Source organism: Cajanus cajan, chromosome 6 (genome assembly GCF_000230855.2).
Source record: "Cajanus cajan strain Asha chromosome 6, NIPB_CcT2T_4, whole genome shotgun sequence".
In the NCBI taxonomy this organism is placed as follows: Eukaryota; Viridiplantae; Streptophyta; class Magnoliopsida; order Fabales; family Fabaceae; genus Cajanus; species Cajanus cajan.
Window position 1 is genome coordinate 42,469,668 of NC_138522.1, and position 25,748 is coordinate 42,495,415.

At 31.8% G+C, this 25,748-nt stretch overlaps 2 protein-coding genes across 3 annotated transcripts; both read left to right on the forward strand.

Moving 5' to 3' along the window:
- The first annotated feature begins 1,028 nt into the window (after positions 1-1,028).
- Positions 1,029-20,291, forward strand: ISA3 (isoamylase 3). 2 transcript variants are annotated; one of them, XM_020346525.3, is made up of 24 exons: positions 1,029-1,324; positions 1,432-1,495; positions 1,583-1,651; positions 3,581-3,744; positions 4,669-4,762; positions 5,729-5,965; positions 6,223-6,327; positions 7,758-7,862; positions 8,180-8,314; positions 8,415-8,501; positions 9,062-9,113; positions 10,478-10,541; positions 10,994-11,093; positions 13,091-13,191; positions 14,891-14,942; positions 15,165-15,227; positions 16,426-16,515; positions 16,595-16,667; positions 17,366-17,445; positions 18,141-18,245; positions 18,318-18,416; positions 18,548-18,609; positions 18,906-19,014; positions 19,714-20,291. In XM_020346525.3, the coding sequence occupies exons 1-24, from the start codon at positions 1,194-1,196 to the stop codon at positions 19,825-19,827; spliced, it is 2,355 nt and encodes a 784-aa protein (XP_020202114.1). In that variant the 5' UTR covers positions 1,029-1,193; the 3' UTR covers positions 19,828-20,291. The 2 variants fall into 2 exon arrangements, with proteins under 2 accessions (XP_020202114.1, XP_020202117.1); XM_020346528.3 differs by lacking the exon at positions 1,583-1,651.
- A 1,093-nt stretch (positions 20,292-21,384) lies between these two features.
- On the forward strand, positions 21,385-22,254 carry LOC109787934 (uncharacterized). The gene has a single exon (XM_020346536.3). The coding sequence runs from the start codon at positions 21,447-21,449 to the stop codon at positions 22,071-22,073; it is 627 nt and encodes a 208-aa protein (XP_020202125.1). The 5' UTR covers positions 21,385-21,446; the 3' UTR covers positions 22,074-22,254.
- The last annotated feature ends 3,494 nt before the right edge of the window (positions 22,255-25,748 follow it).

The window sequence follows — 25,748 nt, forward strand, 5'->3', positions numbered from 1 at the left end:
TTAATGATAAATAAAAATATAAAACTGATACCTTATAATTTTGTTTTATAAAATCAATAAAATCAACTAGTATAACTAATTAAAATTTTCTTATAATAAGGATAAAAAAAAATATCCGATCATTTTTTAGTCTTTTAATATATACAAACTTATTTTCACTATAGTTTCTAAGTTTTACAATATTCTATCATTTAGAATACGATAAGAAAAAAAAAATGACTACTAAAAATCCAAAATGACTGCCAAAATGAAAATGAGATATTTATTTGCTATATGTTTAACATACAGATCGATACTTACAAGGTGAGGAGCCAATTATTACTTTATAAACAAATTTTATATATACTAACTTTAATATAATTTTTATCAAGTTAAAAATCCTATCCTTCATCGCAGATAGACAGCTTATGATTAAATGTTATCATAAGTTACATTATAACTAGTATTTTAACATTTCTTATATATAATCATTTAATTATATAAGTTAAAACACTTTAATTTCTTATTTCATTAAATTAATATAAAATATAAGAATGACACCTATTTTAAATTAAATTTAAAGATAATAATAAAATAAAATTTGCTAGAACTTAAAATAAATTATAATTTGAAGATAATAAAGTACTCATAATTAGAATTAATATAAATTAGCATAATTTTTTAATTAGAATAATATTTATATTTTAAAATAAAATATAATGTAGTTTAAATTTAAAGATAAAAACATACACATCATAAATTTTAAAAAAATTATTCTGACTCATTATTTGTGTGTGAAAATCATTTAGAAAAGAGAAAATTTAAATTTTTTTTTTGACAGACTAAATTTAAATTAATAAAAATAAAATTAATTATGTACTAAAATGTATAACATTAAAATAAAAATAGAATAATCCCGTAAGATCTGATGAGCAAAAGAGTGAGATATTTTGAGGTAACAAGAATGCAGCTGGCTATGGTACATATAAAACCGGACTCCACTCCACTGTCACGTTCTCGTCTCTATTCCCAAACTATCGTTCACGTGTCAAGCATGAAAATCGCATTGCTTGCTTCCATGCTTCCCCAGAAATAACAACAACGCCGCTTGGCTCAATCTCATTGCCACCACCGCTACACTTCGCTTCCTTCTCCTCATTCTCAGTATAAAATCTTTGCATGATTGCATATCCTTTGCTCTCACTCCATTCGCGATGCTCCACCAGCCTTCACTTTGCGGTTCAAGAATCGCCACTCACTCCACGCTCTTCGCTTCGCTTTCTTCCGCTGGAAACAACGCCGGACGTTGTTCATTTAACGGAAATTCGTCCGTCCGTCACGTGAGGTACTTCTCTCTCAAATTTGCATCCACTGCTTGTGACTCGCAATAATATTAGGTTACTAGAAATTGCAAGTGATTTCACGAATTGACATTTGATCTTGCTATATTAGGTTGAAGCTTATGAGGCAAGCATCGGGAAGCAAATCGAACAATGAACATGAAGTTTTTAGTGAGGTGCGTGATCGTAATGCACTCTCAAGTATTTCGAGTGGTTTCTCATAGCTATTGCAAATTTTGATTGAGAATTTTGGCATTGGTTAGACAGTGGATTGTACCAGGCATTGGACAACTAATGCTTATGGTGGTCGTGCTCAAGAAGAGGTTCTTGAGGTATTTATGTCGTTTATGTGCGTCATTCGCTTTAAGATGAAAACTCTGGTTCTTACAATTATAGAGAGCATGATTGTAGAACAACTGGAATAGGTAATGCAACTCAATATTGAGTTTGAATGTAATCTATGATCTGTCTACATGAAATAAAAAATAACAAGATTCGTGGATAAGAAACCTTTTTGAATTTTGATGTTAGTCTCATTGCTTCTAGGATGACCTTGAAAGTTCAAATTTCAATTGTGAAAGCAAATGAAAAGGGGGGCAATTAAATGTCGTTATAGTTCAACTTAAGAATCTTACAGGGTACTGTATTTTTCATAGGTTTAGTTGCTGGTCTAAATAGATCACTTGGTTGGATTTATTTATCTAATAAAAAAATGTTTTTCTGTCACGTGAAATCTTAATTTGCTAGCAAACATTAATGCATCTCGCTGTAGTGAAGGCTTGCTGGTCAAGTCTATTACATATTCTAGTTAACCTGAATAATGTGTCATTCCTTTGGATTCTTTAAAGATAAAGCTAGAAAAAAAGTACATGTAATTAAAGACAGAAAGACTGTTTAGTTCACTATGTATGATTGATGAAGTTTACTCAAAAAGTGTATGTAATAAATCAAACAAATAACTGTTTTTCCAACTTCAGACCTGAGAGGGAAAGGAATTTGGATATTTGTTAATTTTGTTGCTCTTGAGGCTATGCGGTTAATTTAAGATTTTTAAGTTATTTTCTTCCCTAGAACCAGTGAACTTTTTTTTATTTTGTAATTATTTCCAATTATGTCACTTTTCTGCCTATTGTTCTAGTGGGGCTGCAATTAGTGCAATTTAAAGTCATGTTCATAAAATGCAATGATGGTGCTTTTCAAAGAATCACTTGTTTATTATCTAACAATTGGAGTGCAAGTACTATAGCACATCAAGCTTTGGTATTATAGTAGTTTTTTGTTAATGTTAAACCCCCTTACTAAAAATGAGTAATTTAATGATGGGAATGGTAGCTCCAATCTTGTAAGATTAAGAACACTGGGCTGTTATTTTTTTTTTTTTTTGTTTCACTGTTAGCTTATTGAGAAAGACATCATTACCAAAATTTCAAAATATTATCCTGGCATCACTTAAGTGACTTAACTCATGTGGCACTTAATCTGTTTGAGGCTTATTTAATCTACCAGGATTAAACCACAGCCAGATACTTTGCTTGTAGTTTAGGGTTTATAAACTATTTGTCCTTTAAAAGGGGTCTTGATGGGTTAAGGAGGGAGAATGTTTATAAATTATTCTTAGTCTCAATTCCTAAACGATGTGAGACTTCTAGACATACAAGAACAAACCTCTCAGTCGAGGGTAAGAGGCAAGAGTGGCCTAGGCCCTCCTTCCAGTACCAATGTTCCAATGTAAGTTCGTTGTCATGGTTAAGGTCATCGTGTTCGAGGTATTGCTTACTTTGAAACTCATTGGGTCGTCACGATTTTATCTTTGAAAAGACGCCTCAGTGGGTTAAGGAGGAACAATATTTATAAACTACCCTAAATCTCGATTCCTAAACAATATGAGACTTTTAGGCATATCGGGACATACATTGGCACTAGAAGGAGGGTCTAGGCCACTCTTTCCCCTTAGCCTCGACTGGGAGGCTTGTTTCGGTATGCTAAAAGTCTCACATCATTTACGAATCGAGGCTATGGGTAGTTTATAAACACCCTTCCTCTTTAACCTGCTAAGACGTCTTTTAAAGGATAAAATTGTGACAGTCTAACACATAGGAGATGTTGTTTCTTTGGTGCTCGTTGAGCCGTCACAGTTTTATCCTTGAAAAGACGCCTCAGTGGGTTAAGAAGGAAGGATGTTTAGACTTTTAGGCATACCAGAACAATATCAAATACTTTTACCTATTTGTCTTGTAATGTCTTATTGTTTGCAATTCCAGGAAGAGTCCTCCAAAGTGATGGAGAGCAAATCATCATGGAAATTTTTTCCGGGGCAGGCATTTCCATTGGGTGTATCAGAAGTTGACAATGGCATCAATTTTGCTATATTTTCACAGCATGCAACTGCTGTCACACTTTGTTTAGTCCTTCCTGAGACTGAGAGGTAAATTTAGACATTCTTTTAGATTAGATTAGTTCAAACATTAAAATATTTTATTGAATTAAAAAATATATATTTGAAAGATGTATTTTCTTCAATTTGATTTTAGCCACATGCTAGCTTTCTTGTCACAAGTCTGTAGTTTCGAACATTGATATTTTTTAATGTTTTGTACATTTTCTCAACTGTGATACATGAAGTGAGAGCTTTATTAACAGGGATTCAATATTTGCATCGATTTTGAGGTGAATTTAGAAAGCTTCAAATATTTGGGCTCAAGATTTATGTGTTATGAACAGTCTTACATCGGTATATTGATTGGGTTTCTTTTGGCATGGCCTCTTGGTACTGGAGCAACTTAAATAAATACTAAAAAACTTGGGATATTATTCATGCTAGGGAAGTGTAACTACACTATCAGTTTATTGTAGCTTTGGTTATGGGTGTTAAGGTTATATATTTATAATAACCATTAATTGGCTTGCAGTTCAATCTCTCTTGTTCTCAGTCAAATTAAAGCTTTAGCCCCATGTTGTTTGTACAAAAACAATTTTTGAGGATTTTCTGTCATTTAAGGTCCTGAAAATTTTTAAATAGGATGCAGACTCTGCTTCTTTCTAATATTTCATACTACTGGTCATTTTTAAGACCAACAGATTTTTTGCATGCAATAATGCTTCAATTAATTGGAGTACTCTTCTGTGACATGACTATATGTTGGGTTTTTGTTTTTGGAGAAGGAGCAAAGTGATTTCGCAACATAAATGTACTTTGTTTTGATAAGATATGTTTTCTTGACTGCAATATTGTCTTAATTATCTGGCCATTAAATTTTATGCTTTGACTCTTTCTTTTTTTGAAGTTAATGTAAAAAAATTATTGGTTTCCATTTTGTTTTGCACACTTATTTTGTTATAATATTTTTAGGGGAAGTATTGACACATTGGATGGTGGCATGATAGAAATGGTTTTGGACCCTGATTTGAACAAAACTGGGGACATTTGGCACATATGTATTGAGGTATCTTCTATTAGATTGCGTAGACTTTGGTCTTCAGTTGAAGTTGTTATAGGTTCTGTAACAGCTTTAAAAATACAAAATCTGCACAATTGCCTGAGTAGATTTCCAATTTGTTTAAATAAATAACATTTTTCTGAGTATTTGTGTATGAAATTTGTATATTTCTGTGCAATATCTTCCATCTTGTGTCATAAATGTCGCATTGAACTGACAAGTATTAACTTTATTTTTCCTATACTTTTCAGGTTATTTGAGTACAAAGTTTGTATGTTTCTATGCAATATCTTACAGCTTGTTACTTTTGTGTCAGAAATGTCTCATTGAATGGACAAAAATTATTAACTTTCTTCTAAATATTATTATCAGCATGGTGGGAACTATATGGTTAAATAAATGTACATCTAGCTGTTCTTATTTTACCAAGTACAAATTGTAGATAATTCCCTTATTTCTTTGAAGGACTAGTACTGGAACTAATTGAGGTACAAACTCACTGGCTTACGTTTATATTTCTTCCATTTTATCCAATTTCAATTGTTCAGATTACAGAATTACTCTGTTCCTTTCAGTCTGTGTCAATTAATTTTAGATATATGTTAGCATCTGATAGTGAGAGAGTTAGTGGGGTTGGGATAATTATAAGAAATAAGGCATGTTTCCTATAAAATAAAAAGAGAGGTTGGGAGATATGTATCTTGTCATTTCGAAACGAGTGGACCTTTAGAGAGTGGGGAGAGGTCAGGGTCTCTTGAATACCTGAGTACTACTGTAATTTATGTCTAGCTCTATTACTAGAGAGTTGTACACTTGTACTAGAGAATAATACACATTTCTATCACTTCATCTATTCTCTTTATTTTCTTCTCTGTTGTGACCCAGTTCTATCAGAAATCTACTCCTAAAATAGCTTATCAAAACTTGGTCTTTCTTAGCAGCATTCAAGTATTTTCAACTTTCAATGTGCAGGATCTTCCTCGAAGCAATGTTCTGTATGGATATCGCATAGATGGGCCTCGAGACTGGGGTAAGGGGCATCGATTTGACAGCAGCATTGTGCTTGTTGATCCCTATGCAAAACTAGTTGAAGGCCGAAGATATTTTGGGGATATTAGCATGAAGTTGTCTAAGTTTCTTGGCACATATGATTTTGAGAGTTTGCCTTTCGACTGGGGAGAAAATTACAAGCTTCCAAATATTCCTGAGGTATTTTTCCTGCACAAATGGGTGTTATTGCTTGTAAGTGATATTTATTTCAATATTTTCACTAGATCAAGGCTTCAGGCAAGCTATTTATGCATATAATTATAACTATGTCTGTGGCTAGCATTCTGCCTTTGCTTTGTATGCTATTACACCTGATGTCTAGTCTTCTTTTGACCGAGAATATGTTTCTGGTTGAATGAAGTCTAATGTCTGCTTCCTTTTTCATTATTTTAATATTTTTGTTGCTGTAAATGCAGAAAGATCTTGTTATATATGAGATGAATGTCCGTGCATTTACAAATGATGTATCTAGTGGTTTGGATAGCAACATCCGTGGCAGCTATCTTGGTGTGATTGAAAAGGTAATATTTGTGTTATGATTTAGACAAATATGATGCATCACTGCTTATATGCATCGTGAGTATAAAGTTTTAAAAGTTACATTTCCCTGTCAAGTGTTTGTCCAAAATCTATCAAATTGCTGCAGGTTTGACCTAATGAAATTGTTGTGTTAAAATATTATGAAATGGATTGAACCAAATTTTCCTTTGGGTTCAACAGAAGTTCAACCATTAAAATATAGACAAATGAGAAGAAAAAAAATGTTACACAGACAAGGATGGGGATTTGAATATTGGGATGATGTTAATTTTGTAATGTAATGTTGAAGTTCTGTACCAGTTTCAAACCCTTGATGGAATAAAATATAGGCTTTATGCCGAAAGTAATAGGTGTCTCCTTCTCCCACCACCAGAAGGGAACTGATTTTCATGTGTCTCATTTAGAAGAGTCCAAAATCAGTAGGCAGGAAAGTTTCAGTCTCTTGAATATTATTTTGGGCTTTTAGAATATTTCCCTGATATATTGGGCTTTTAGAATATTTCCCTGATATCTCATAATAGATGACTCAACAAATCTTTATACACCACACATGCAAAATTTATGCATGTTAATAATGACTCTGATCGTAACAGAAGATGAGAAAAAGTCATTTTCTTCTTCTTGCACACAGAATTGTGAAGGGACTCATAGTCATAGCTAGCAAATTTCATTCTGTCAGGTATTTTTGTATTCAATTTGTTCTGTGGTAAAGTACATACAAAGTTCATAAATCCAGTAGTTCTTTGTTAGGCATCAGTTAGGAAGAATAAGGAAGTATTATTGAATTGGGATCCCTATCAAGGTGCTAGAAACCCTAGAATTTGGGGAAGAAGATACAACAAAGGAACTCCCCCAGATGATTGAATTGTAGAGCCCTCACTCTCTCCTGAACTAACCAAAATGATCAAATCTAACTACTCTCCTTTCTGCTACACTCCTGTTTTTGCCTCTACAACTACTTTTTTCACCAAAAGTCTTCCTCCCTAACTAACTGCTTCCCTTCTCAACCTATTCTATATCAGAATTATTTACAACTGGGCCTATACACCCCTATTTTGCCTATTTCTTCGAGCATAGATCTACCCAAACCTGTGGCTCCTAACACTCTTAGATACCATATTAATGCCATATGTTCAAAAGAAGCTTTTTATGTTCTTGTTAGTTAGTTGGAAAAGATATTCTTGCAGTAATCTTGTCAGATACAACTACTAGAAGATAGAAAGTGTTAATACAGAGTCTTTTCCCACAAAATTATGCTATCATCAAGAGGGAGTATATGTATACAATGCTTTAGTGGCTACACACCATCTTCAATTTTACGAAATATAGCTGCTTATTTATTATTATATGCTTCATACTTATTATTTATTGCCTTTCTTTATATAAAATTAATTTGTTGTTTGCCTATTAGATTCCACACCTTCTAGAGCTTGGTATCAATGCAGTAGAATTGCTGCCTGTCTTCGAGTTTGATGAGTTGGAATTCCAGAGGCGTCCAAATCCCAGAGATCACATGGTAAACTAAAAAAGTATTATGCCTTGATTTTATCAAGGTTTCACATGAAAGCTTTTCCTTATGTACTGTGTATTCCCAATAAATAAATAAAAGTAAAGGGCTTCTGTCCTGCTGTTTACACATGAATTCTGAAGAAAGTTAGTGCATGATATTTGAATACATATAGGAAGCACAACAATGTTTTTATTTTCAGAATTAATGTGCAAATCTGAAAATACAAGTATGGTTGTGATATTTATTTTCCTTTGATGATTGAAGAGATTGGTGTATGTAAATTACCGTTGCGTGACACTAATGGCTTTGTTTTGCTTTCCAAGATTAATACATGGGGTTATTCAACAATAAATTTCTTTTCCCCTATGAGTCGCTATGCTAGTGCTGGTGGAGGATCAGTTAACGCTTCCCGAGAGTTCAAGCAAATGGTTAAAGCCTTACATTCTGCTGGTATAGAGGTGTGGAAGTATGCTTTACACTCTGATTGCCTGGTTCTGTCTTATTTAATATTATCTAATGTCTTATTTGATTCATTCAATAAATATTATTCATATACAGGTTATTTTGGATGTTGTCTACAATCATACTAATGAGGCTGATGACGCCAATCCTTACACTACTTCATTTCGTGGCATAGATAATAAGGTAATTTCAATTTTGCAATTATTTTTTTGACAGACTGTTACTTGTATGTTAAAATACTTGCAGTACACCTTTAACTCTTACATTCTATTTTAATTTTCTTATAGATTAGTTAGTCTTATATATACAGTTTACTGTACCTTGGGTGTGGAAAAGACGTCAGAGATATTATTTTTTCAGTTAATGATAACTGATAAGACTACCAAATACCAATGTCATAACATAAGCTACGTATATCGGTTAAATACAAAGTGAGGTAAAAAAAGACCAGTAATCTAGAAGGAGATGATTATATATACTGATGAATATCTTAAAAGTGATAGATAATTCAGTCTCCTCAAAAAATTTAGAAGTATAATGCCAACTTTCTCATTTTATAATTCTACAACAATTAAAAACAATTTGGGGTGAGTTTCTTCTCAAGATGTTCACCTGTTACCGGAAACACTGTATTTAGCTTTGGGCTCATCTATTCACTAGCATTTTTTTTCTGTGATATTAGTTATATAGAATGTTGAAAAATGATTTGGTTTTCTTTATGAAAAATTTCCTTATTTCTTCAGGTTTATTACATGCTGGACAATAAAGGGCAATTGCTGAACTTCTCTGGCTGTGGTAATTTTGTATTTTTGTCATATCATTAAGATTCTATACTTGCAGCTTTATTCATGTAAATCTACATTTGCATATACCTATTCTTAAGTTATACTATAGAATATATTTTGTTAATTTTATTGGTTTTTTATATTAATTTGATATTGTATGTGCCTGTATTGGCACTTGCTCTCCCTTTCTGAATAGATAATCAGCCAACCATGAATTTCAAAAACTGTTCTACAAACAGAATAGGCAGCGTTCATATGGTATTGTTTAAAACAAGGTACATTGATATATCAAAACAAGGATGCAACAGAAATATTTGCTAGTAGGATCAACAATAGTACATGAATAGCCATACGGCTGTAATAGATAGCATCTGATGTTGTCCGTGGGCTGTCAGTCAGACTGGGCCCCAGTCTAAGGCACCTAAATCCAAGTTTTCTTTGGGCCGTTGCTAAGGGTCAGCCTTGGTACTAAGTCTGTGAATAGTCCATAAATCCTTACAAATTGCACTTTTTTGTTTAAGGGAAAGTTTGAAGAGATTTGGTGCAAATTACAAATGAAACTTCTTTTGAAGAAAAAAACAAAGAGCAAAAGAACTAATGCATTTCAAAATTAATACTATTTTTGTAAACAAGGGTATTTTCATCCTAAATATTAATAATCACATTTTTATCATGCCTACTCTTACAGAAGAAATAATACAGTTTTAGAGAAAACTGGCATGAGAGACAAAGGCTAAGGAAAAAAAAAATGAAGAGAAGAGAGATCATAAATATCTACATAGTTTTGTAAATATATTGATGGGTTGGGCTTTTGGGTTAGCCTATGTCAAGCCTAGGCTTGCCTTTAAAATGGTCTAGGCCAAAAGCTAGGCTTGAGCCTAGGCATGTCTGGCTAAGCCCACTAAGCATCTAGATTTTCAAACTCCAGAATTTGCACAATTGTAATGGCAAGAAATCAACATGAAAGGAACCACAATTTTAACAAAGTTGGATAAATTTTTGTAAATGTTCAAAGTATTAGATGTATCTTCACTTCCACCAGCACACAAACATGCTGAAAGTCAGAGACCTGAAGCTATGTAGTAATGCATTTCCTTATTAACTTTCAATCGAACCTTACTTGTGCAACATCAGGGTATTCTTAAATTCTATGAATAACTTAGATTTTTTTGTTTTTCACAACATACAGTAACAGCTCCATCATGTGGAGCTGCGCTTTTTTCTCTTTTGAGAACATTTAATATGCAAAACTTTCTGTTTGTGACTATTTTGAAAATTAAGAGATAATATTTTATTTCAATTATCACTAACAAATTTCAGTATGTTGATCTAAATATTAAAGTCTGTTCACTTGGAGTGGATGTTTATCCTCAGGAAATACATTGAATTGTAATCATCCTGTGGTCATGGAGCTAATTATTGACAGCCTAAGACACTGGTATATGGACTACTTATATAAATGTCATTTTTATGATTCTGATTTGTATATGTCTTGATATGTCTCAATTTGTTTCATGAAAATTCGAATTCATTGAATGCCAGCTTCTCCATGTTTGTTTGTATCTCATAGAATTGATACATCAAAATTTTAATTTTATGGTTTTGTAAACTGATACATGTTCATGAAGCTCTCCACATTGTTAAGATTTCTGTATATGTTTTCCCTCTTTTTCTGTGATTCTGTTATACTCTGTAACCAATTAACATTGGCTAGTTTGCTTGAGGGTCCGGTAATGTATGACAGTTGTTATTAACTTTTTGAAATGAAATGAATCATCTTTTAGCATTGGAAGTACCTACAGTTCCGAACTAAAGCAATCATTTTCTTTTAAGATCCTAATTATTGAAGCACTATTTTGTTTTTTAATAATATTTTTAACTTTATTGTAGGGTCACTGAATATCATGTGGATGGATTTCGATTTGACCTTGCGAGTGTCCTGTGTCGAGGAGTTGATGGCTCCCCCCTTAATGCCCCCCCGCTCATTAGGGTAAATATTTAATATACACAAGCTATATTTATTGAATTCAGCTCTCATTTTCTAGAACACTCGGTACGGTGCTTATCAGTTAGTTCAGCCATTTGGGATCAGAAATCATCCAAAAATACTGCCAGACATGAGTTGGACATTCTTGACTGACATGAGTCAAAACGGGCCGGTCCAGTCCATTTGGCCCAACCTACCTCAACCCACTTTTTAACTGGGTTAACCCGCCCTGACCCACTGACCCCAATGCCCAAAATTTTTTAACCTGGCCTACCCACCACGGGTTGGTGGGCTAAATGGGTCGGTCCACCAACCCACCCAATTTTTTTTTTAAATTAATTTAAAATAAACTCTAATATAGAATAATCTCTAATCTAAAGTAAAAATTGTTAAACTAAGTATCATGCATACAACATTAAACTTAAATTAAAAAGTGTACAACTTTAAATAATCAAAACAAAAAAATAAAAATCCTTTCATGAGTGGTTATTCATCAATATTAAACTTCATTGGAGGCTTGAATAGATAAATTTATAATAATTTCATGTTGTTTAACATTAACTTTATCTTTATCTACAAAAAAAAAATGGTATCTTGTTAAAATAATACATATATAATAATAAATGGGTTAAGTGGGTTGTTAGTGGGTTGGGTTGATGGGAGTGTAAGTGGGTTAGGTGGGCAGCCTGGCCCACCACGGGTTCAACCCGGGTGGGTTGGGTTGAAAGTGAGCCGGGTTACATTTTTTTGACCCATTATGAATTTTTTTTTAGCCCGCCCCGGCCCATTTTCAAGGTGGGCGGGGTTGGCCCATGGGCCGGAACCTATTTTGATAGCTCTACATCAATACAAGATATTCTAGACATTTTAGATTTTCACAACACATTTTCTGTTAGTGTCCATGGCTTTTAGCTCCAGACAGATGTATAAAAACCTCCTACAGCTTTCAGTAGTCTAAATAAATAATCCAAATTTTATCACAGGTTGTTAATAAAACTGAACCTGTATGTTGTGTTGAACTGAACAAACTGAAAGCACTCAATTTATTGGTTGGGTTTTAGACATATAGTTCTTACAGCTTTCAGTGGTTTAAAGAAATAAATTAGATTCCAAATTTTATTACAGGATGTTAATAACATTCCAAGCAATTCATCCAGGGAGAGTTTGAGCAACTTAATTTAGAATCTGCAAATTTGCTGCTTTTTACCTATTTGCAATCTGCTACTGAGATTGGGTTGGAGTGGTGGAGGCATGCATAGCATTTGTTAGACGGATAGATAAATAGTGGTGACATTGAGACAGATAAGGGGGTTAACAGAATCTGGGAGTAGGTTTTTGACATGAAAAACTAAAATATGAAGATGACTCATTTGATCAAACAGGAAGCAAATAAAACTATAGTCTACAATATATAAAGTTGTGAAATGAATTATTTGGCCAAATTGATGCTCAGATGGGCGTATTTGCCCCTTTGTGAAATAGACAAAGGAACTGATCTCAAATATATGTGAGCTGAAAGATTGAAACCAATTACAGGATTTGAAAACAAGCCTGTCCTGCAAACGAGATAAAGGAAGAAAATGCTGAATAAAAATTCTTGCTTTTTGCATTCAGAAACTAAAATGGGCTAAAAGGGCACAATTCCATGGCATTTTATCTTTTTTTAACCCTCCAATCCTTGAAAAGGAAAGGAAAGATGACCTTCACATCAGATCTATCCTAATTAGAAATTGCAAGCTAAAAGGAGCTGAACAACTTCATAAAAATTTACAGGCAATCAAAACCTGAATTTGAGTTTATTTGGTTTTTGGTAATTTTGGTTTATTTGGTTTTTGATACGATTTGGTTTATTTGGTTTTATGTAACTTGAGTCATTTAAATGCACTTACAATTTATAATTGGAAGTCAATAATTGAGTAGTAATTTTATCCCGCTGCTAGAAAATTGAGAATGTAAAAATTTTGATGTTTTAGTCAACTAATATTTATTTACTTTTGTAGGCAATTGCTAAAGATGAAGTATTATCAAGATGTAAAATTATTGCAGAGCCTTGGGACTGTGGAGGTCTCTATCTTGTTGGGAGTTTTCCAAATTGGGATCGGTAATTTTTTGTTATTAATGTTTCTAATTTTAAGTAAATATTATTATTTTATGAATAATATTTTTTATAATCCTATACATCATGAAATTTGATGAGCTTTATGCCTGGTCATAAGCAAACAATTTCACCCATGTAGACTTCATGATCTTCGTGATTTTGTTAGTATATAGGTTACTTGTTTAATTCTTGATTTCTGTGGCTTGCTATCACGATTGTATCATTCCTTGTTTTTTGTGTTTGCAACTAGAAATGGGAATAGGCCAAATTTTAGACAGGGACTTATGGCTTGGCTTATTTAAAGTCTGATTTGACCTGACCTATTTAATAAAAAAGTGAGGTCTAGGCTTTCACAAAAGCCTATTTATTTAAAAAGGTTGGGCTTAAGCTTATAAAAAACCTGTTAAGCCTGGTAAGTCAGTTTATGTATTTATGATATAATAAAAAAATAATATACATATTACATTTTTAACTATAATTAAATAAATAAATTTGTAATACAAAAAATCAAATTATCAATATATTTTACATTTTCACTATACTTAAACGTTTTACCTTCCTTATTCATACGAAATCAAGAAATCGAAAATAAAAATTCTAGTAGCCACATCTTCACCTGCTATTTTCCTTTATCTTCATAGTTGATTATTTATAATACTTTAAATGGAATATAGGAAATGTTTTGAAAGTTTTTTTTTAATATTTTTATAAGATTATCTTCTTTCATTACATCTTGTGCGTGAGCATACATGTGTATGCATGAGTTGTCATTCAGTTAGTTTTTTTATTTTTATTTTAAACTCTAAATTTAAATAATAATGGAGTAAACTATTTTTTTATCATACAAATTAAAAATAGACCCGAACATGTAATTAAAAATATAATTGTTAGCTTATTTAAAATTAAGTTTATTAACCTATTTAACGTTGTTAATGCAAAATAGACTTTTAAATAGGCTAATAAGTCATGTTAGGCCATGTCTATAAAAAAAAGTCTATGATAGATAATATGTTAGGTTTAAGCTTTAATTTCATAGAACATGTTTGGCTTGTGTATTCAAAGTTTGGTTTGAACTATTCTCATCCCTATTTGCAACCTTCATGACTAGCAACTTTGCTGGTGATTATTTATTAAAGAAAACCACAAGTTGTATAACATAAAAATCCACACAAAGTTCACTTGGCGATTCTAATTCTGCTATTGAATTTGCTGGAAAGCTGCCTTAATTGCAGTCAGTCTTAGGCCACAAGTTTCTTGGAAAGGGCTACATACAAAGGGGCTAACCAGAAAAGCTAAATGAAGTGTTGTAGTGTGAAGCCACCAGGACAGTTCTTAGTGGGTTGAGATCCCACATCAACTAGAGATATGGCTAATGTAGTTCTTATAAGGCTTACTTAGTTCTCACCTTAAAAGCCAATTTTGTCAGGTTATTAGGTACTAAGCCCAAATTCTAAGAGAATTCCTTATGGTTGTTGACTTGTTTTTAGCTCCTCAACATGAAATGGTCACTCCGACATGATGTGATATACTTATGTGCCAATGGTCAACATATGAACTGCAGCAATATCATTTTATTTTTAATGCTGATATGATGATTTCAAGGACATTAACTCCAGTACTGGAAATTAGTTTTTCTGTGAAGTTAATTTATTGTTAAAATAGAAAGCATGTTTCCTTCATTAATGATTTGTGTTTGATGTAGGTGGGCTGAATGGAATGGGAAATATCGTGATGATGTAAGGAAATTTATTAAGGTAACTCTCTTTTGGCTTGTTAAGTAGTATAATTTGCATAAGGTAGCTGGCATGCTTGTAAAAGGAAAATAGAAATCAACTGTCTCATACGAATATTATGTTGTATAGGGAGTAAGAAATTCAGATGGAAAATTTATCTGGCTTTGCAAGATGCTATGATTTGATCTGTGATTTATTTAATTTATTTCTTCTTTGTCGTTTCCTTTGAAAAACATGTTCTAGGGTGATTATGGCGTGAAGGGGAGCTTTGCTACTCGTGTTGCTGGGTCTTCTGATCTTTACAGAGTATGCTACTTATAGATATTTATGTTTGTTAACCTTATGGATTTGATATCAAAGATATCAACTCTTTGATGTGAACCAGTAATTAGGATTGTCATATCTATTTTTTAAATCTTGATTTATTTCAATTTGTCTTATTTCTTTATCTTTTCCTATCTTGATAAGATCTGGATATCAGAATCCTGATTTTATTAATTAGGACAATTGTTAGATATGATTCTTCTAATTAGGGATCTCTTTATTTTTATTTTATCAATTAGGATAATTGTTTGTTATGATCCTATTAATTAGGATATCTTTTTAGGCTTTTGTACGGGCAGACTTGATTGGAATACTATCAAGGAAAAATAATTTTTAGAAAAAACTTGTGTTAGTCTGGGAGGGGCTGTCAAGGAAGAGACTGCTTCTTGCTTTCACCATAGGTTGCAGGAATAATTATTCCATGTCTAGGCCTATGACCTGATCTTGCACGAAGGTTCATAACACTCTCCTAAAGTTTAAGTTGTTAAGTAGAGGCCTGGGAATGGCTTTATGCTCGAACAACTATGAAATTGAACTTTTGGAGCAAGCATATTAGATTAAACTTCTGTAAATTATTCTCAAGTCACAGCATTTTATCCTTCACATCTATCATACATATGTGACACAAGGTCGACTTTTCTCACATTTTCCTGATTTCCTCATAACTATAAGGGTCAATCAGAATATAAGGTCTTTCTGGCACCCATGAAGCAAAATGCACCATTCATGCCTTTTTCCAACTGTAGGCTCAAAGTAGTACCTTCACTTAATTGCATCTCTGTGAGATTAAAGATGGGTTATTAATTTATTATTATTATTATGCAGTCAAAATACAATGTGTCCAGCACTCCAGCTGCTAAAGATATGTCATCGAACTTGAGTTTTTATTTTTTTGGCCTTCCTCGGTGTTATCAAGAAAACTAGTTCATGGAAACAGTTCAATAGAACTATCTTATTTTATTCCTCCTTGGATAGTCTCCAATCTCCATTATGTTGAGGTTAACCTACTTTTCCAAAGCAACAATAGGCATGTTATATCTGTCCTACTCAGTTAATGTATAGAATATGGGTCTAAGATATATTGTAGCTGGTGTTTACCTTAGTTTCATGAATTGCTATACTCTGCTATATAAATAATTCTATAATGATGGCTTCCTGCCTTTGTTCTTTTATCTTACAGGTGAACAAGCGTAGGCCATATCATGGTATTAACTTTGTTATTGCACATGATGGATTCACTTTGCATGATCTTGTTTCATACAATTTCAAGGTACCTCGTCTTAATTCCCTTCTTCAATTTGTCATTGTTTATCAAAACCTAGTATCTTTCTTGATTCTTGGTTTTGTAGCACAATGAAGCCAATGGAGAAGGTGGAAATGATGGAAGCAATGATAATTTTAGTTGGAATTGTGGTTTTGAAGGTAGTTTCCAAATTGCAATGCTTTATTTGCTCTCTACTGTTTAGCCATGCCTGTTTAGCAACAACCTGTTCTCCTTTAAACTAATTCACTTATGTACACTAATTGAAAAATAATGTAAATAGTAAAAAATGACATGGATTGATGTAAAATCTGTGTCCATGAGGTTTTTTTGGCCTTCTCCTCCTGTTTTTTTTTTTTCTTTCTTTCTTATTTGGTGGAGATAGTTTTTAGAAGGAAACTAATGAGGTTTGACAGGTTGCAATGTTTGGGTTTGCTTTTTTGGGAACGCGGACCTTACAACATTATATCTATGTTTAACTTGCTCAATATTAAACACTGATAAAAAGAAAACTTACTCAATAGAAAATAGCTACAAATACAATTATGACCTTTACCAATGTTTCTTTGTTAGGCAGAGATTGAAATTTATTTTCTTTTTACTGAAAACTGTTTATTATCGGGTATAGTTTTACTTTACACTAATTATTTTGTTTTTCGACTCTTTTTACAGCAGTAGTTAAGTAGCCTTTGTCCTGAATGTTGTGATCTCTAACTAACTTTCTTAGTTAGAGCTTAGAGTCTCTAACTTGTCTCATAAATACTCATTGTAAAGCAGTTTTGGGGGTTGAATTCATTTTTACAAATATTCTTCTCAGAAGCTCTCCCTGAAATTTATTAGTCTGTATTTTGTTTGACAGGGGAAACTGATGATGCTAATATAAGAGCTTTGCGATCACGGCAAATGAAAAATTTTCATTTGGCTTTAATGATATCTCAGGTACATATTTGGAATACATTATGGCATGCTTCATTTGTATTTTAGCAGAAAATTGTGTTTTGGAATCCAGACTCTGTCTTTCCATCTTGCATCTATCGATTTTTGGCTAATTTAATTTGCCTTTGCAGCTATTTTTGGGTTAATATGCAAATTATCCTTGACTTTGGCTCTTTGACAAAGCGCTGCATATGTTTTCAACTTGGCAGTTAATGTGCTTAAAATTTCAAGTTTCAACATATTGCAAAGGCAAATAACTTTTTGAAAGTGAAACTGCACAAATGTTGAAACTTGGTTTGAAATAAAGTTTCTCATAATCACAGCAGTAATCGAGTAACACACTTGTTAAATCAAAGTTTTAATAAAATTATATACTCAATTGATCTGATTTACACACTTCCCTTCACTTCTTAATGCTTTGTAGTGGCTACTGGCTAATATGTTGAAAGTACTTAATTGACAAATTTAAATTTAAAACCACAGCTATGTGCAAGGACAAACTAGAAGGGGAAATATTTGCATTTTAACCTCTTTTTTTTGTATATATAATATACAATTTAGATATTTATACTGTGTTTTCAATTAATTTTCCTTTTTAAAGAAAACTAGATGACACGAATTTACAATTTTCAATTGTTTTGCATTATGCGACCATTGAAACCAGAATGGTGATTTAATGTTTTCTAATGAATGACCAGGGTACACCAATGATGCTAATGGGGGATGAATATGGCCATACTCGCAATGGAAATAACAATAGTTATGGGCATGATACCGCCATTAATAATTTTTTGTGGGATCAGGCAAGTTTGTGACATTCCTTTTGACCACTTCCCAGAGACTATTTCTTAAGGCATTATCTTTCTGCCCTATAGTTGGATGCACGGAAGAGGGATCACTTCAGGTTCTTCTCGGAGGTGATAAAGTACCGGAATACACATGAAGTATTCAGTCATGAAAATTTCCTAAGCAAGGTAATATATTTTGCTTCACATATTAATGGGCTTTTTTTATAAGCATGTTTAATACAGTAAACATTGTTATATTTCTATTAAAACAAACATTCACTGCCATTTATGCTGATGCAACAGTTTATTTTTTGCAGAATGACATAACATGGCATGAAGACAATTGGGACAATCTTGACAGTAAATTTCTTGCATTCACGTAAGAATATATACATATCTTTAATTGAGATTTGAGATAGAAACGTCATTGTTTAGTATTGCTTTCACACATCGGAGCACCACCTGAACATTACCTTGAAATATCATCTTGATCTTGAACCATACTTTATGCTTAATGCTTAAATATAACGAAAAAAAGTGTTTTTTTTTTTTTTCTTTGCTTCTTTGAAACATTTTAATTAGTGAATATCCATTGCTCACTATTGGAGTTAACTGAGACCGACTTGACAGCACTTGCTTTCCCCGTTGTGCTTGTGTTTATGCATGTGCATGCAGGCTTCGTGACAGGAGCGAGGGAGATATCTATTTGGCATTTAATGCTCATGATTACTTTGTCAAAGTTCAGCTGCCGACACCTCCAAAAAAGCGGAAGTGGTTCCGTGTTGTAAGTTTTTCCATTCTTGGTGCATATCCAAAAATACCTTCTTTTCACTTGTATACATAACTACAATGCATAGAGCACTATTTATGGCAACTTCACCCCTTCCCCCAATTCCTCACCTCCTCCAATATCTTGTACGGAGGGAAAAAAGAAAATTACCTTGCCCACCCTACAGAATTTGCAATCCGCCCAATTCGACTGACTGACTGAACAGAGCAAGAATGATGGCTATGTGGCATTACTATGTTTGTTAAAACCTCAACCTAATTAGCCAAACATGTGGCATTAGAGAGAGCTGATCAGTTTTGGGTTGGGTGACAAAGGAATAGAGGAGCAAATTTTACTAGAATATACCCACTAAGGGTTGAGGAGCATAACTTTTTTTTCTTCTAACCTAATTATTAAAAAAAAATCCAAACATTTCCCCGGCCAGCCCTAAAAAAAGCACGAAAACAAATATGTCCTGGGCCATCGTGTTGGACGTCTATGGTTGACTTGATTCTAAGAGTACTTGTGTCAATCGGCTTTTTCTCAGACCATGGTGTGATTGGATTCCATGGCTGCCACTTTATGTTCTTCTGACGAGCAATAAGATTTTATGAGGAAGTTTATTTGGCACTTCCATCCACTTGTAAGAGCCATTTTATCATTCAATGTTCCCTATAAATTTTTCTATTTAATTTGAATTTTGGACACATGCAGGTGGATACTAATCTCAAATCTCCAGATGACTTTGTCTTTGATGGTGTCCCTGGCACAGGAAACACATACAATATAGCTCCATACTCCTCCATTCTTCTTGAGGCGAAGTTTTAATTGCAGAAGTTGTTACATACACGTATCCATAAAGAAAAAGAGAGGCTGTTATACGCACGTATCTCGGATGCAATGTTTATTATTTGGTTTTCAATGCAGCTGGCTGAAGTTATAGCTTAGCACAAAAGATAACTGCATCTGCTAAAAAAATGTATGGTAGGTGGTAGTTCTGCTACGGGTCAAGGGGAACAAAAGTGGTAGAGGAAAATCTGAAATCATATCATTTCCAGAATGGAGCAGGGCATAGTCAGCTTACAAGCTACTTGAGGCTGTTCTTCCGAATTTGACTAATCATTACTACTTTATCTATACTTCTATTGTAAATTTGATTTGAGTGTAATAAATGCTGTTATCATCAATATTCTATATATAGTTTATATTGTAAACTTGGCTTGAATCGAATAAATGTCATTAATTTATATTGAATAGTCAAAATTTAATAATTCCCTTTCATGGTTTTAACATATGTTGAGTTCAATTTCTTCTTTTTATGAAGAAAATTAAGTCTCAAAGTTCTATCTAAAGAAATCTTTTAAGTTCATTTTTTTTTGCATAATTTCCAAGACATGAATAAAAAAATACTATTCTTTAGACATTGATTTTCTTCTCTCTCTCTCTCTCTCTCTTTATCATTAATCAGTTAAAATTTGATCGTTTATGGATAGAATGTAGTGTGAAAGGTAGTGATGATCTGATGGATTACAGGATTAGTCCTTCTGCCATATGCCATTCATGATTGAAGAAAAATGAATCAGGGTTTAAGACAATAAAATATAAATTTATTAGATTAATTTGTTATATTAATACAAAAAAAGGCCTGAAATTTTACCCAACATATTGATGTTAAATACATAAATCGTAATTAACAGTTCATTTAAAAAAATAGTTTTTTTTAGTATCAGTCAGTTGATTTTAAGCATCTTTAACTGAGTTATTTTTTTTTTCGTTAAAAGAAGAAGCATTTATCTAATTCAATATATTAGTTTGATAATATTTGTTTTCAATAAAAACTTACAAATTTTATATTTGAAAAATTAACCCTAGGAATTGATGTTAACATTTTCCCTAAAATGTCTTTGTTAACGTCAATTTTAAACATAAAAATGATAAGTGTTTATTGAGCAAACAAAAAAAATATACGTTATGATTTTATAATATATCTCTCGGAAAGTCTTTATACATAATATGTCATTTTAGTTTAATTTTAGAATTTTTTTTGTTTAGATTTATACCTGTAATTATTTTTAATTTTCCTTATTCTTTTACAAGTATATAACATTGTATTAGACACAATAATACTCTTTTTCAGTTTAATAATAAATAAAGATAAAAACTTTCTTTTTTAAAAAAAAAAAAAAAAAAAAAAACTATGAAAGATAAAGATTCTGAAACCCAAGTTTGAAGTCATCTGTCCCGTTTTAAATATTAGAAAAATGGAACCATAGACTTATAAAAACGTAGAAAGGGGCATTTCTGGAAACTCACCAAATTCGACCGTTGCACAAATTCAAAAAAACCACATCAAAATACCCTTTTATATATAACTGTTCCTCTCTCCATTTCTGGATCCCACCTTTCTCTCTCTCTCTCTCTCTCTCTCTCTCTCTCTCCAACGCTCCATGGCCAACAACACTGAAGAACAACAACAGCACAACCCAACGAGAACATCGATCATGGAGTGGAAACACATGCACCCACTTCACCAAATCGCGGAAACACCGACCCACAAGCTCCTCCTTAAGCAATGGCTGAAAGAAGAGGAACTCATCAATAGCCGCATAGCCCTGAAGGAGACCCAAATAGACTCAACGCGCAAAGAGATCACCATGCTCTACATCTTCTTCTTCCTCTTCCACTCCACCACCCTCATGCTCCTCTTCAACTCTTCGTCATCATCACCATCTTCCTGTCACAGATCATGGGTCCCTTCGCTGTGCTCTCTGCTGTTCTCGCTGGGCATGATATGGGCCCTGCGTTACAAGAGCGACGTGGAGGTTCACATGGAGAAGATGCTGCTGAGGGAGAAGGAGGATAAAGGGTTGCTGGGGAAGTGCGTGGAGGAGCTCAAGAAGAAAGGGTTGGAGTTTGATTTGTTGAAGGAGGTTGATGCTTTGAGGAGAGCCAAGAGTTTGAGGGTTGAGGCCAAAGAGGTTAGGAAATGGTCTTCAAGGGACTTTGTTTCCTTGTTCTTCTTCTCTTTGGCTTGCTTCTCTCTTGCTCTCACCAGGGTCATCTTGTGCAGTTAGCAAAATCTATTATTAACTTGTTATTTCTTTGCTTTTCTTGGCTTCTGATTTTTGGTATGTGTTGGTTGTTATTACTATTGTTGCAAGGGGGCCTGGTGCAGAATGTACTGTTCTGCTTTTGTTTGTGTAATTTGACAATACCAATATGAACTTATGGAATAAAGTTATAATTCCGTTTCTATTTTGAGCGTGGTTGCTAGTGATGCCAATTATGTGTTGAGCCTCTTATTTATTGCAAATGAATTTTAGATATTGGTGTTAGTCAATTATTGATGCAGATTGCAGAATGAGCTGTTCTTTCTCCTTTTTGGTATTCAGAATAATAAGTTTAAATTATGGGATATAATTATAATTCCTTTTCAATTATTATTTTTCTTCTTTTCTGATTTGGAAACTGGATTTGAAAGATTTGAGTGAGAAACTATAAGATAGTGTAACTATAAGTATTTTCATTGGAATATTTTGGATGAACAAACACAACGCTGCTGTGAAAATTGAAATCGATGCCCCTTACCCCAGTCCTGAGGTCCATCTATGTGTTTAGATCCTGCACACTGAAAATTGAAAATATTCTTAAATGCCACGAAGACCGAGTTTACATAACGTATTTTAGACCAATATGGAAAAAAAGGAAGGTTCCTTCTAGTAGTAGATAGAACTGGGTCAGAACTCAGGAAGACAGATGAGAAAATAAATGAAGCGATGACACAGGAAACTTGGAATTACTTTCCATGAATTTGCACCAAAGGTGAAAACTTTGGTCACTTTTTCATCTAGACCTTTCACAACTAGTAGCAACTTGTAGGTGCCCTTTGCATATTGGGGATCCCATGATTTGGAGATGCATCTGAATTGAACAAGGGAACTCATCATGAAATCGTTTGGTAAGGAAGGCAATGATTGGATGCTGTGTAAAAAGGAACCCAATGATTGGGTTTTCCTTGAATGGTAAAATCTCCCTTCAAATTTTTAACATAAATACTTTGTATTTAAACTCAAGATTACCTCGTTAATTCACCTATTCATATCCATTTGTATGTAAGTCATTTATATGAGTGCTTATAGAGGTATTTACATATTGTTCACCTAAGGTCTGCAAATTGATAAGAATTAAATTTACGACTTCTTAGAATACGAATCCATTTCTTATCAACTGACCAACCTTTATTAACAATGATTTACAAATATTTAACATAATTGTTACATTTTAAAATAATAATATAACTTAATTTATTACTTTGAAAAATGGTACTTGTACAACACATTATAAACGGTCACTAAAAAATATAATAAATAGTGATAAATCAACGGAAATATATACTCTTCCTTTTTTTTTTCATTGTCTTTAAGATTATGTACAAGAATTAAGATAATGATTGATATTTTAGTTTTTTAAAGTATTTATTACATATTTTTATGTTATACCTTTAGGTGGTTAGAGAAGAAATAGGTACATTAGAAAATGAATACACACATTATTTAGTAAATATGCATTAATTATTAAGGATAAAAATAAAAAAGAAAATTAATAAGTCATTGATTTTAAAAAAGTGATAATGAAAAAAAATAATAAAATCTGACAAAAACGACTATGAAAAAAAGGAAAGAAGTATATATCTTTATTTTGTTACAATCAATATAGATGAAATGTCTAGTAATTTCCGCTAGGAGCTAAATAAACGTGGATACTTCTCCAACTATTTTTTTAATATTAAAATGATTTATTAATATTTAAAATAATTTATAAATATTTAACATAATCATTATATTTTAAAGTAATACAATTTTATTTATTACTTTGAAAAATGGTACTTATCCAAGACATTGTAAACTGTCACTAGTAAATATAATAAATAAAGATAAACATCAAAATTAACATAAATGTATATTATTTCTTTATTATAGTTGACATAGACCATATGTATAGTAATCTCTACTAAGAATTAAATAAATATAAATACCTTTACAACTATTTTTTTAATATTGAAATGATTTACTAATATTTAAAATAATTTGCAAATATTTAACATAATCGATATATTTTAAAATAATAATACAACTTATTTTATTACTTTAGAAAATAATACTTGCATTGTAGTATAACACGTTATAGACTAACATAAATAAATATAATAAATAGGGATAGACATCAAAATTAACGTTATATGTATATACATCCAACTATTATTTAGTATTAAAATGATTTACTAATATTTAAAATGATATACAAATATTTAACATAATTATTATATTTTAAAATAAAAATAGAACTTAATTTAGTACTTCGGAAAATGCAGAATGTGATGTTCTATCTCTATCTTGGTAATGAGAATAATAAGTAGAAATTGTGAAATAAAAATATATTTCCTTTCAATTTTTTTTATATAATTTTGATTTAGAGACCGGATTGGCAAGATTTAAGGTAGAGTAACTATAAATATCTCTTCGGTGTTAGTTTACTATTTCTCTTTTTTAATTAATATATATTTATAAATTTTAAATAACAATAAAATTATCTCATTTATATTTTTTTTTCTAAAATCATCTTTATACTATTTCTTATTATTAATTAATACATACTTATATATTAGTATTTTCTAATTGTACATGTCTTATACTATTTATCTTTTTTAATTAACACTTACTTTTCTTATAATTAATTAAAGTGGATATTTAAAAAAAATTATAATTAATATATTTTATCAAGTTAAGATAACACACTTTAGTTAGGGGTATTTTAATTAAAAAAATAATTAATATATAAAATAATATGAATTGATATAAAAAAAAATAGACAATTGTTCTAATTTAGATTTTATAAATAATAACGAAGATAGTATTTTTTATTTATTTATAGATCATGCAACAAAGCTTTCTTCAAGTCAAATAGGATTATAATGGATAGTAAAACTCTCCTATAACTATTTTACATAATTACGTATTCATACTCAAACTTGAGATTACATATTCATCATTTTCCGTTAAGATAATTATATGAATGTATATAGTAAATAGTTATTGCATCCCTTTCCGAAGATAGTTTTTTCTTGTACGTGTGTATTCTGTCGAGATAATTAAATAAACGTACAGTAAAGAGTTATTGTATCACTTTTGGTTTGTTTTATTTTGTGTATTTCGTTGAGATAGGACTTTTTAGAACACAAGTAGTAAAGTTTTTTCTTTGAATATAAGACTATTATGGATAGTAAATTCTCTCTTCAAATACTTAACACAAATACTCGATACTTGAACTCAAAATTACCTTGTTAATCTAAATGTTCATGAGTCATCACTGAGATAATTAAATAAATGTAAGTATTTCTTCAACTATTTTCTTAAGTGTTAAAATAACTTATTAATATTTAATGTAACCGTAATAATTAACAAATATTTAACATAATCATATATTTAAAAAAAACAAAACAATACAACTTAATCTATTACTAGTTTTAGAAGTGGATTACTAGTTCTGTCCCAGTTGTTCTTTTAGTTACATTAGTTAGTATGATAATTCAGGTTTGTGTTTCTCATAATTTTTACTTTGATTTTGAACTCTATTGTAACAGGTTGAAATACCCTTTCTACTCTCAATAATTTAAATATTGTTTGCTTATAAAAAAAAAAATAATCTATTACTTTAAAAATGGTAGTTGTATGACACATTATAGATTTTCA

What these genes read in the sequence shown, in the direction of transcription:
- ISA3 (XM_020346525.3), top strand. Translation starts at nt 1,194, where the DNA reads ATGCTCCACCAGCCTTCACTTTGCGGTTCAAGAATCGCCACTCACTCC. An exon ending in AGCTTCCAAATATTCCTGAG is followed by an intron (nt 5,966 to 6,222) that starts GTATTTTTCCTG and finishes CTGTAAATGCAG; the next exon opens with AAAGATCTTGTTATATATGA. An exon ending in AGCGGAAGTGGTTCCGTGTT is followed by an intron (nt 19,015 to 19,713) that starts GTAAGTTTTTCC and finishes GGACACATGCAG; the next exon opens with GTGGATACTAATCTCAAATC.
- LOC109787934 (XM_020346536.3), top strand. Translation starts at nt 21,447, where the DNA reads ATGGCCAACAACACTGAAGAACAACAACAGCACAACCCAACGAGAACA.